This window comes from Pteropus medius, unplaced genomic scaffold (assembly GCF_902729225.1).
Source record: "Pteropus medius unplaced genomic scaffold, Ma_sr-lr_union100, whole genome shotgun sequence".
NCBI lineage: Eukaryota > Metazoa > Chordata > Mammalia > Chiroptera > Pteropodidae > Pteropus > Pteropus medius.
Window position 1 is genome coordinate 4505598 of NW_024351073.1, and position 13581 is coordinate 4519178.

The 13581-nt window shown below is 35.9% G+C and overlaps 1 protein-coding gene across 1 annotated transcript in view; it reads left to right on the plus strand.

Moving 5' to 3' along the window:
- The first annotated feature begins 293 nt into the window (after nucleotides 1-293).
- The window catches only part of RANBP3L (RAN binding protein 3 like), a 41976-nt gene continuing 28688 nt past the window's right edge, over nucleotides 294-13581 (plus strand). The window contains exons 1-2 of the mRNA XM_039842647.1: nucleotides 294-378; nucleotides 747-900. Of these exons, the coding sequence (XP_039698581.1) occupies nucleotides 810-900 (91 nt within the window). The 5' untranslated portion in view covers nucleotides 294-378; nucleotides 747-809. The remainder of the gene's footprint in view (nucleotides 379-746; nucleotides 901-13581) is intronic.

Sequence of the window (13581 nt, forward strand, 5' to 3'; positions counted from 1 at the left end):
TCTGTAACTGGGAAGACTGGAAGGTGTTTACAGCAATTGAAACTTCTAGCAGTACATTTCCATGAGCTCATTACCAGTTCCAGTTGTACAGCAGTATAAACCCCTGTTTTGAGCTCTTAATTACAAAGTAGCAGAAATCAGATATGTGATTACTGTAACGTTATGACATCTTTTTAGATCCCTGCTTTGGTCACTGTTACTCAAAGCAACTCTAATGCCATTTTTTGCCTGCCTCTTTATGCTAATCGCCCAGCCCACTGGGCTCCTCCTCCTTCCAGCCTCCCTTAAGAACTGTTCACTTTCACTTGTCACCGAGGGTACCACAGACCAGGCTTAGAAATCACTTGATTTAACTCAGCAGCACCTTGTTTTCCTTGTGTATGTATTACTCTAGCAGTCTTGTCTAAATATTTGGGGCATGAGATTTCATGACAGCAGGAGTCAAAAAATGCCCAAACTGTAATCTGTTAGAAATAGTTACTTTGTAGGATCTTATACTATAAGAGGGAAATAGCATACTTCGAGCTATGAAATGTGCTTTGAAATGAAAGAAGAATTAAGTTGTGTTTTTATCCAAATGAATTGGCATCTTTGAATGTAGGGGAAGTTATATTGGTGAATATTTATTTCGAGAATCATGATTAGGAAATACTTGGAAGGTTATTAGAGAAGTAACTGTTTTACACACAAGGACAGGATCTGCACGTACCTCTGTGGTTCTGGGTGTCTTATGAAGACTGTTTTAGGTGACTGGTCAAGGGAAGGAAATGCCCTAGTGCTACTGGAGCCACAGCCATACTGCCAGTACCATGTCTACTGTGCTCAGAGAAGGCAGCAGCCACCTGTTCCACGGTTTACACACCTGTAGCCTGAAGCTTCCGGAGGGCCAGCGACAGCAAGGTGAGTCCGTCAGGCTAAAGAGTTGTGTGTTCTGTGACCTCCTGGTCATTTGCATTTCTGGAGGAATGGTGGGCTAGGGAAGTATCTGGAGAATCTCTGCTTGTAGAATGCTTTGCAATTTTCCATTTTAAAATAGACATAATAGTGATGCATAAGGGTAGGTTAACTTGGATTCACTATTGATTTTTAAAGGACTATAGGAGACCATTAAGAATGCATATTCCTTGAAGTTGTCGTTCTGGAACTGATGTGCTTAAACTTCTTGCCACTGTCATTTTTCTAGATTATGCTAAATTTTGTGTAATTCAAAACACCCATCCTGGTAAGGCTGAATCAGCTACCGGGGGAATTTGCTGAGAGTAGCTTTAAGCTAGCCTGGAACTCTCTCCCCTGTCCAACCACTAATGGTGCAGTTTTAGACTTAAAGTTTAAGCTTAATTTTGTGTGAGTCTCTGGCTCATTCACTGTGGGCAAAATAAATACACTCTTTTCCTTTTATAGTCTAGGAACAGCTGGAGACAGGCAGGGAAAGGTGTCTCGTTTCACATGAAGGGTCCTCATCCAGACTAAGGTATCTACCTTGCAGCCATTTTCACCATCAGTCTTTTTAAATTTTCAAGTCCACTACTCAGCCAGCTGCATTGATTAGTGCCAGATGGAAGACATGCATAGACAAGATGATCCCCCTGATCTATTCTGCAGGGAACAGCAAAGGACACTAATAGAAAAGGCTAGATGCTGTCACAGATGACATTATCACCCTCCAGAGGTTAAAGATTTACTCCAGACATTTCTAACTTCTCCTCAATAACCCGTGATGGATCTGTCCATGTATATTCAAATCTAGGATATAAGCTCTTCATTATTTTTCCATAGACACTGTGTTAGATTTCAGTGGCATGGAGAGTGTTGGCTAAAGGGCTGAGAACTTCTATTTCCAAAGTGGCATCTGTGCACTAATATGTGTGTGAATGTGTCAGGCCACCTCCCTGCATCTGGACTTAATGCTGTACAAGGCTTAGCATGGTGTGGGTAAAAAATACTTCACATTAAATGAAAACAGAAGACTTTTGAGGCAACTCTGTACCATGAGGGCTCATGTAAATTATTTTGAACTAACCTTTGAATCTAAAGTCCTGGAATGTACCAGGATTTAATCGTAGCACTGTAAAACATTCTTGCTCCTCTGTCAGTAGACAATTCTAAATCATCATAGGTTTTTGTTTGCTGCTCATTTGGTTTGAAATGTTTAAAGCTACTCCACAACCAATTGCAGACGTAATATTTGTTATATAAAATTTGCTGGGGGGAGCATAAAAGAGATGGTAAAAATCGCCTGTGAAAATTACCACCTAAAGATAGTTGCTTTACATAACATTGAATGTAAAGTCCTTTAGCCTTTTCTTCTATGCACATATACAAATAATTCTTTTGCTTGATTTTTAAACAAAAACAGACTTTTTACATAGTGTTTTGCAAACTGCTTTTTAACTTAATGATAGATTGTGAACAAATTTCCATGTCATATATGTGTCTACAACCTTATTTTTAACAGTTGTATACTATTCCTTCATTTGTATGTAGCAAAATTTCTTCAGGCATTTTCCTACTGTTAGATATTTCACTAATTTCCCGTGTTTTGCTATTACAAACAGCACTATGTTTGTTCATTTTATTTATTTATTTATTCATTCATTCATTCATTTATTTATTTATTTAGCCAAATGGCCCTCTAATTCACAGTGTAGGGATATATATTCTCAGTAATACTGGGTATTATTTTAAAATTATTTTCTAATTTTATAAGTAGAAAATAGTATCCCATTGTTGTTTTAACTTAAAACAGGCCGCGTTGATGGTCTCTCCATTACTGGCCACATCCAGAGCAGCCTGGAAATATCATTATGATGACATACTTCCTAAAATACCAGCAAGACTAAAAGTCTGGTCTCCTTTCTCAGACTGAAGTTTTTGCCTAGAATGTTTTAAAAGCAGCCATATTCTTCCACAGCCAAGCCTCAAAATATCTGCCCACATAAACCACAATATATAGAGTTGTGATGCATACTAATGCAATCCAGACTAACCACTGACTGCTACAAGAAATGTCAATCTAAGTTGACAAGTGACACTGAGCAGTGTTTGCTATGCTGCTAAATAGCATTCCAGTTACTGTCCTAGAGTTTAAAACTATTTATTTAGTGCAGTGGCCCGGATTTTTTCCTCCAAGCTATATTTGTACCTTGCCGTTATGCAAAGTTCAGCAAAGGTCCAAGGAAAGAAAGTCATTAGTTTCAGAGGGTGAGGTCTGGCTGTGGCTTTATTCACTGGGACATTCTGGGTTCATGACTTTGGCCTACCCCTAACCAGACCAAGGTCCCACCTCTTCTATTTAACATAGAGACCATCATTCATTAACATTTAACTCTTCAGAGGGCGTGACTTTCTAACATACTTTCTAACCCTCCAGGCTTTATGCCATCTCTGAAGTATTTAATTCTTTCTACCTAGTCACTCACGAAATGTACTTTTTGGGTACATTTAGAGAAGTCACTTACTCATCAACAATTATCTGTACAGTGACTATGCAAAGCACCGTGCCAGATGCTGGGCACATATATTGAACTAAGCCAATTAAGCCATGGTTTGTAGTCCACGTGGAGTTATACCCTATGGCAACAAATGCTACACCAGTGCAAAACAGAAGTCCAGTAGGCTTCCCTCCCTACTTGTTGCTATTTTGTAGCTTCTTCTATGACATTTTAAATCTATTTACCTATAACATTGATCTAAGACCATATGTCTAAACATTAATTTATACGTCTATAAAGCCTCAACAAAGTTTGGTACGCATTACATGTACTAGGCAGACTTAACCATCCTTATGTTTTATAATGCTTTAAAATTCACAAAGTAATTTCAAATACATTATCTCATTTAATTCTCACAATAACCAGATGAGGTAGTATATTAATCAAAGTTTTTCAGAGAAACAGAATTGATAGGATATGTGTTTGTGTGTGTGTGTGTAATGTGTGTGTGTATTATTGTGTGTGTGTAGAAAAGAGAGAGAAAGAGAGAGAGATGAGGCCAGCGTTACAAATCCACTATGTGGGCCAGCAGGTTGGGGATTCAGGTGAAGAGTTGACCAGTGTTGCAGTCAAAGTCCGAAGGTGGTCTGCGGGCATAATTCCCTCTTGCTCAGGACAAGTTATTCTTTTGTTCTAGTCAGACCTTCAGCTTTGGTTAAGATCCACCAACATAGTGGAGGGCAATCTGCTTTACTCAGAATTGCCCTCACAGAAACATCCAGAATAATGTTTGACCAAGTATTTGGCACTATTGTGCAGCCAAGTTGACACATAAATTTAACCATTACAGGTAAGCATCATTATCCTCATTTTTAAAGATGTAAAAACTGGGAATCCTCAAGGTCAAGTGATTTTCCAAGGTTAAGTAATTGTTAAGGGTTACTTTCAATGCACTTGCTGCTATATATAGCTGTCTCATAAAATACATGATTCCTAGTATTATAATGTTTAATTTTTTTATTGATCCATATCAGAAAAACTTTTCTGCAGATACTCAAGATGTATAAGATTTCCTTGTAATTTTGTGTGTTCTAATACCAAATCTCTGACACCAACTGGATGTGCCTCCATTCAATTCAATTCTGACACTATCTAGAGTTAATGAAGATTCTAGAAGTTAAGTTAAGGTTCAGTGTCCCAAGACTACCTCACTTCAAACCCCAGCTACAAATTTCAGGTGTCTCCAAGCTACCTCTACTTCTGCCTGGATAATTACAAATTCAAGGCCTCCCACAACCCTCTCAGGTTTGATAATTTGCTGGAACGACTCACAGAACTCAAGAAAGCTCTGTATTTACAGTCACTGTTTTATTATAAAGGATGCAAATGAACAGCCAAATGAAGAGATACAAAGGCCAAGGTCTAGGAGGGTCCCTCATGGAGGAGCTTCTGTTCCCACAGAATCAGGGTGCACCACTCTTCCAGTATATCTGTAACTTCACCAACCAGTTAGCTCCACTAAGCTCCACGTCCAGAGTTCTTATAAGGAACTTAATTAAACATGATTGATTAAATCATGTGCCATGACTAACCATAATCTCCAGTCTCTCTCCCCTCCCTGGAGGTTAGAGGAGTAGGGCTAGAAGTTCCTACCCTCTAAATATGTGCCTGGTCCTTTTGGTGTGGCCAGCTCTTCCCTTGAAACTATGTAGGAGCTCACCCTGAGGCTTCTAATTAGCATAACAAAGACACATCAATCAGCCAGGAAGTTTAAAGTGTTTTTGAAGTTCTATGCAAGAAATAGGGGACAAAGACCAGAAGTATTCTTCATTATATCACATTTTGGGCGTGAATTTCTGGTCATGTTCTGTTTTTATACCAAGACAGTTTCCTGCAAATCAAGAAACTTGCAAGCCCAGAAACACAGATTAATACCTTCAACCATATATTTATTCAATGCATTTTTACCGAATACATACCAAGTACTAGATACTGTATTAGACACTGGAAATGCAAAGATGATTTTCTCCAAAGCTTGTTTTTTATCTTGTTTTTCTCCTTTCAGCAATTCAGTAATAAGAACTAAGCTAATAATACTTTTTCAACTTTTTGGGTGAAAGTAAAAGTGATTTGATTTGATAATGTTCTGACTTTGTTGCATTCATCTGATGATCTTTGTATTTTACCCACACTCCTCTTGAGGGTTTTGGAGGGCACTAAATCTAGCTGAGAAGTTAGATAAACATAAATATAAAAGCTAAGCATGCCATTTACTGTGCCACCAAATTTGCTCTGAATCTAAACCACAGAAATCAAATTACATATAGATTGTTGTGAATGTACTATTTTCCTTAAATATAGTCTGTGAACATTCATGAATATACTTAATTTAAAACTAAAGAATTTAAGTACTGGGGAAGGAAGATACAGGTCTGAGAAAGGGAATCCAATAGTGTTATATAGCTTAATAATGCCTTTTATCAGAAAAGATATCATGAAAACAATATACACATTATGCTTCTTAAAATAGATTTGTATTAGCTTTTTTGTGATTCTAAAGAAGTGATACTGCACAGACAACATGACATTTTGGGGGGTGATACATAATTGAATGGACTAAGATTAAAGGAAATAGACTTACACATATTTCTGTTTTTCTTCCACCAAAAGGGAGCCCCAAAGGGGCTCAAATAACCTTTGTTCTATCTGCAAAGCCATTACTGGCACAGATAGGTAGAAATAAATGTAGACAATTTCAAAGTAATTTTAAAAGGGAGAACTCATTTTATTAAACTTTATCATATTCAAGCTCCCACCCCATATAGGAATCTTTTTCACAATAAGCCTCCCTAGTAGATGGCACATATGTGAGGATTTGGAAAATATATATAATGGCTTAAATTTCATTTTCCCACCTCACACATATTAGAATGGCTGCTAACAACAATAACAACAACAAAATAGAAAATAATAAAGGCTGGCAAGAATGTGTAGAAATTAGAATTTTCATGCACTGTTGATGGGAATGTAAAATAGTGCATCAGCTATACTGCAGTTCCCTAAAAGCTAAAAGTAGAATTACCGTATGATCCAGTAATTCTACTTCTGAGTATATACCCAAAAGAAGTGAGAGCATGTACTCAAACAGATACTTATACACCAATGCTCATAGCAGCACTATTCACAATAGCAGAAGGTGGAAGCAACTCATGTGTCTATTGACAAATGCATGGATAAACAAAATGCAGTATTACATACAATGGATTATTATTTAGCCTTAACAAGAAAGTAAATTCTGACACATACTATAACATGGATGAATCTTAAGGACGTTATGCTAAATCAAACACAAAAATACTATATGATTCTACCAATATGAGCTATCTAGAGTAGTCATTCACAGAGACAGAAAGCAGATGGTAAATTAATGTTTAATGGTACAGAGTTTCAGTTTTGCAAAATGAAAAGAGCTCTGAAGATTGGCAGCACAACAATGTACTGCAATTAACACTACTAAACTGTACATTTAAAAATAATTAAGATGGCGAATTTTATGCTACATGTATTTTACCACTCATTTTTTAAAGCCATGGCTGCCCAAAGCCACCACTTGTACATTTCTGAAGTTGGACTTAAAAAAACAAACAACAACAACAACAACAACAAAAACCCCTTCGTTTTTCCTATACTCACTTGTGTAAAAACTAAAAGGATTTGAAACGGAAGGGAACTCCTTCAACCTGATAAAGAACATTTACAATGAAATCACTTAATGGAAGACTTAACACTTTCCTAATAAGATCAGGAAGAAAACAAGGATGTCCACTATAATCACTTCTATTCAACATTATGGAATAGGACTAGAGGCCCTAGCCAGTGTATCTAGTTAAGAAAAAGAAATAAAAGACTTGCACATTGCTAAGTGAAATGAGTCAGACACAAACAGGTGACAGTCAGTGTAGAAAAATCCTGAGAAATCTACTAAAAAAAATACTAGAAATAAATTTGTTTACCAAGGTTACAGGATAATAGCATACAAAGTCGCTATACAAAAACAATTGTATTTCTACATATTAGCAAAGAGTAATTGGAAATTGAAATTTTAAAGTACTCAATAGAAAAAAAGAAAAATACTTATGGATTAATTTAACAAAATATGTGCAAGATCTATACACTTAAACTTTGCAGAGAGACGCTAATGAAGATTGAACTAAATACATGAATTAGAAGGCTCAATATTATGAAAATGTCAATTCTCCTCAAATTGATCTAGACACTCAAAGCCTTCTCAGTCAAAATCCCAGCAGACTTCTTTTTAAAATCGACAAGCCAATTTGAAATTTATAAGGAAATGCAAAAGACCTGGAATAGCTAAGTCAATCTTGAAAAAGAACAAAGTTGACAACTTGCACTTAGATTTCAAGCTATAATAAAGAATGAGTAAGACACATATCAGCACTACAGATTATGAGGTTCTGTTTGTTTAATAAGATCCAACTTCATTTTAAGGAGCTTCATACTCAAGTATGGATTCGAGTTTGGTGTTATTTGCTAATTTTTGCTTTGAAAATTGAATAAGCTAAAATTAGTAATGGGATGTTTTGATAGTGGAATGAAGCAACTAAATATCTTTAAAGGGACTCGCAGAAAACAACTAGCTACAAATTTAATGAGAAAAAAATGTAGAAAACAAATCTTCAAAAAACACCATAATAAATGTGCCAAACTTCTTTCTTTGTGAATATTTTTCACATTTTAAGGCTTAAACTCACAATATTGTTATTGTCCATTACCTTGCTCATAGCAGGCAATTAATGCTTCCTAAATAAATCACTACTTTCTCCCCTAAAAGTTTGTCCAAGTGATTGATCTTGAGTCCTTGAATGCTAGGCCTTCAAAGACCATATAGTACAATTGATTTTACATATTAGAAAACTGAAACCAGAGGAGAGATGTAATCTACTCAAAGTTGGTAGTTAGTGCAGAAATCTGGGACTATACTCATCTACCTCTATCTAAGAATTATATGACATAAGGGCCATCATTATTAAAAGTATCTAAAATGGTTTAAAAAATTAAAACTAGAGAAACTTGAGTTTTACCTTATTTTTAAAAATACTCATAAAAGAGTTTTCTTGGTGTGCGATAATCCTAATATTAATCATGTGGAGAAAATGATGGGTACATAGGGAGGGGAAAGGGGAAATGGGAAGAGTGGAGGAAGAGAAATTAGTGGAGGAGGCAAGGAAGGTGGGTGTTAGTGAGAAATATGGAGCCACCTGGAAGCCAAGAAAGGAGGAGGCGGCAACTGAGGAAAAGCCGACTTCAAAAAGAAGGTCCAAAATGCGGTGTATACATACAGTAGAATATTATGCAGCCTTAACAAGGAATGAAATTCTGATACATTCTACAACATGGATGAAACTTGAAGACATTATGCTAAGTGAAATGAGTCAGACACAAAAAGTTAAATATTGTATGATTCCACTTATATGAGGTACCTAGAATAGTCAGATCGCAGAATCAGAAAATAGAATAGTAGTTACCAAGGGCTGCAGTGGGAGTGGGATGGGGAGTTGCTGTTTAGTGGGTTTCAGTTTGGGATGATGAAAAAGTTCTCGAGATGGATGGTGGTGATCGTTAACACATCAGTGTGAATATACCTAATGTCACTGAACCATACATTAAAATGGTAAATTTTGTGTGAGGTATATTTTTCCACAATAAAAAAACACTTTAAAAAAGATGTCACATAATTATAGTATCTTTTCTAATCCTTTCATCTTGACTTGTCATAATACTTTAATGATCATGAATGCCTGAAGGAAAGAAAAATGAATAAATGTAAAAGATTGTTCTTAGTTTTCCTGAGAATTTTTCAAGTCATTTAACTTTAGCAAAATATTTCTTGTAAGATTGACAAATTACTACCTGGCCATTACTTCTCCCAAACTAGTTCTAAATCAATGCAATAAGCTGACTATACAGAACCAGCTACCGCAGGCATCACAGTCTTCCTGCTCCATCTGTCCCCTGAGGGCCAACAGGGCCTTTCTGTTGAGGTGGATGCTAGTCTGCCGGTTTTTCTGCGAGTTGCCAAGAGGAGAATGAAGTCCAGGCCTCCTGGGCTGATGAGCGCCGTGGGCGGCAACTCTGCCCTTTTCTTCCTGCCTATACCTCGAGGTTTGTTCTCAATGGGAAAACATCCATTTATTCCTGCGGAAATGAGAAAACAAGGAGCTTTTTCTTCTGCTTGCGCAAAGGCTTAGGAAAAATGGGAATACGTTTAAGAAAACAAGACTTGATATTGGGAGAAGTTGCAATCAAGCTTCTCCATGTGACCTGTGTCCTTGGAATCCATGAAGAAATTTAAAAGTAATGCCCTTCTTAGAGTAATCAGGGGGGAACACTTCAATAAATAATTATAAATAAATAATATTGTGCTTCTTTACTAGAGAGGAATAGCTTAAATTTATTTGAATTCAATATATGAAGCAATATTTCAGCCATATTAACCTACGAATATAGTCTTTGTGAAAAGTGATTTCATTCTTACTAATGACATTTTATCTCAAAGTCACCTTTAATTTTAACAGTACAAAAAACACTAGAGAATTACTTAAAATTAACCCTAAGAGATACCATTTTAAACCTGCATATGTGCCTGCTCAATATTTTATCTCCAACATGCCATGAAACCTAGCCTATATATCTATTCCCTCCTCCTTCAGCAATATGGAGAGACCCGTTTCTAACATATGGAAGCATTTCACACTACAAGTTATTCTGAGGGGAAAATATGTGATTTATAAATGCTGTCAAATGAAATATGTATTTCCAAATGGTACTGAGCTGACCAAGCACATCTCAGGACATATCCTGCATTTTTATTACCCCATGGGCATAAACGAAGGAACAGCATAGAAAGAGCACAAACAACACTCTCTGCCATTATCAATCCAGAGGTCCCACATTTGCCGCTGGTAAACACATTCAAGTAATCAAAGATTGCAAATAACTATCACAAAAGCAAAAGTTTTATTTATAGATAAATCTAATAATACTTTCGAATTATGGAGAAATGGGTATGCTTTGTCATAAGTAATACATTCTTCTTAGTTTTTTTTTGCCAGGGGCTGAAAAAAATTTTACATGGAGATTTTAAATTGCTAGATTCACTGCACCATTGGCCTGCTGACATTCTCGAATAAACCTCTTTAGAGTCAGAACACAAACAGAAAATAGCAAGAATAAACATCTCATAGTCTTTACAGGGGACAAACCAAAAGTGCAGTAAGACCTACCCAGCCTGGGATCACATCTCAACCAGGCTTGTGCAGGAGAGCTATCTCAGCCTGGGTGGATCACCACTTCAGAAGAGAAGAAGCTGTAAAATCGTCATTTAACCGACAATGGAAACCAGGAGGGAGCCTTTCCTACAGAAAAAACTATGAGATTTAAAGTCGACTCTCTTATGTTTTAGTCCCAGACCTTGGTCACATCTTATAATTTTAGAGGCTTAGTTCTCTCATGATACAAGAGTCTAATAACCTACCTCTTGAGGATCATATCGTGTAATAAGAGCTGCAGCTCACTGAGCATTTTTTATGTGCCAGGTATGTGCTTAGTGTTTTACCGAATTACCTTGCTTAATCCTTACAAGAGCTCTGTGAAGTGTATCTTATTATCCCCATTTTATAGAGGAAACCTGGGCTCAGAGGGATCAAATGACCTGCCCTAACTCATAGTTAGTAAATAGAGGAGTTGGAATTTGAATCTAAGTCTGTTTTTTGTTTTTGTTTTTGTTTTTGTTTTTACCAAAGCTTAGTTTTTCAAAACCATATATTCTGGCTCCTTACTAGTCATTTATTTAGTTACCAGACTAATATATTTAAATATGTTTTATAATAGGTAAAGTATGATGTAAGTATAAGATTTTATATTAAGCCCATACATAAAAGAAGCATCATGGGATATCACCAAGGTCTAATTTTTCATACAATCTCTTCAGGTCATGTTAAGTTAAACATTTCAAAAGGCAAAAAGATAAACACTAGTCATGACATAAATAAGCATGTCATGTGGTAGCTACTGTCTTTATAAGGTCAGAACAAAGAAATAATTCGAAGAATAATATTTTGACACTAGAACAGTAGTAAAATTTAATGGAGTATGCTGTGATGTCTACTGGAAATGTCACAGATCAACTTGATTGCAACAATGTAAAGCACACTGCACATGATGGCCATATCACTGGGATCAACCACAGAACACTCTCAAAAGTATAAAGCTAGTTTCTTCCATCACCACTACATTTTGATGGACAGAGTGATTTTTCCAGGTGTTCTATACCAAATGATTTAATGAAACTTTTCTGTTTTTTTGAATCTGTGAACTTCTCTATTTATAAAGATAGTGGTGAAGTAAATGACTTTAACAAATGAGAAGAATTTTTCTTCAATTGAATTATTGCTGCTGCAAATCTCCAGATTCTAAAATGCAAAGGAAATGAAGTCACTGGCTATAGCCCACTGCCACACATGACTGGATGATAAATTAAGCAGCACAATTTGGAGTTAAGGTTGGTGTGAGAGGGCATTCAACACAAAACTTTTCAGGGCTTGGTCCTACCTCCAAAAGCGTAGCAAGGTCTACATTTGACACAATCTCTGAATCTTCTTGCTTCTTGCTCACGTCAGATTATTATCTCTATGCCTTGTTTTTTCAAAATTGGTCTGTGTCTACATCTAGACCAATGTACAAACCAGTGGAGAAAAGAGTCCAGAGTCTTTGGAATTTAAAATGAACAGATCCCTTGAAGATTATCAGTATGAGAAAGCAGATGAGTTCAGAAAACGGGATGGATTAGACAAATTTCTGGGTGATGATGGTTGTATTCAGTGAATTGAGAGATAGTTTTGTCATCTTCTCCAATTTCCTATTCTGAAATTATTCCATTGTGAATATGAGTCATTTCTTTATCAGCATGGTATTGATGAGAAGAGGAATAACTTTTCTTGTTTTATTCTAATGTTGATTCTTTTTGTCTCTAGTGTGTGCTTCTCATAATAAATGGAAACTAGAAATGCTAGATTTCTTTGAGTTGCCTGTTTATAACTTCATTTCTAACAAAAAAGAGCAGTTTGAAAAACTTAGAATTGGGTTGAAAAGGGCGAGTGTTTTCCCCTTTTATTTCAAATACTGTATTTATAGTACACGAAACTGTTCGTGACTTCAGCAGGTTTGACCGGGACGGGAGTAGTGCCAGGAGGGTCCATTCATCTTGTGTCTCATGCTGAGCTAGTGCTTTGTGAGTCATCCTGGAAACTTCCTGGAAACTGCCTTTGTTTCCCTCTCCTGTCCTGGTTGTTTTATCTTCAAGTTAGTACAAAGCATCTCATAAAATATAATCAAGATTGTTCCCTCACAGTTAATAATGTCATTCTTTCTGTAATGACACACTTTTTTATATATTGGTGAATAATTTGTTGTTTATTTCATTCCTTTTGCATTTTTTACAGAATTCTTACATATACGGTTAGAAACAAGCACAGAATGTCTCATGCTTGTGGTTCCCTCGTGAACTGGTCCAGATTTCTTTTACTTCTAGGCTACAATTTGTCTTTTCTTAAAACTGTTTTAGAATATTTTCATATAATTTTAAGTTTTTGTTTGGTTGTTTTTTTTAAATCAAGATTGTGATTCAGATACTGTGTCTCCTCTTCCTGGGGTTCCAGAGATTGTCACCTGATATGATTTGTCTATATTTTCTACAGCAAATATCTTTTTGTTTTTACATTTGAGACTTTAGATGTTTTCAAATTTTTGTTGAAGACTATTAGTACTATGACAAATGTTTTTGATATAGTTTATGCTTTCAGGCAAAATTTTTGCTTTGCAGAAATAAACATTTTAATTAACATTTAACTAATCTCGAGCAGACATTGTCTTAAAAAATTTTTTCAAGAGGAAAAGTCAGATTTCAGAAATATTATTAAAACAGAAAAACTTTTGCATTAGAGAAGAAATCACTAATTGGTTCAAGCAGAATATCCAAATGACTGATTTCATATCAGTATTTATATTTCAATATCCTTACTACAGGCATTTATTTTTCAGTCTTCACAATATCCCTTGACTTCATCTTACG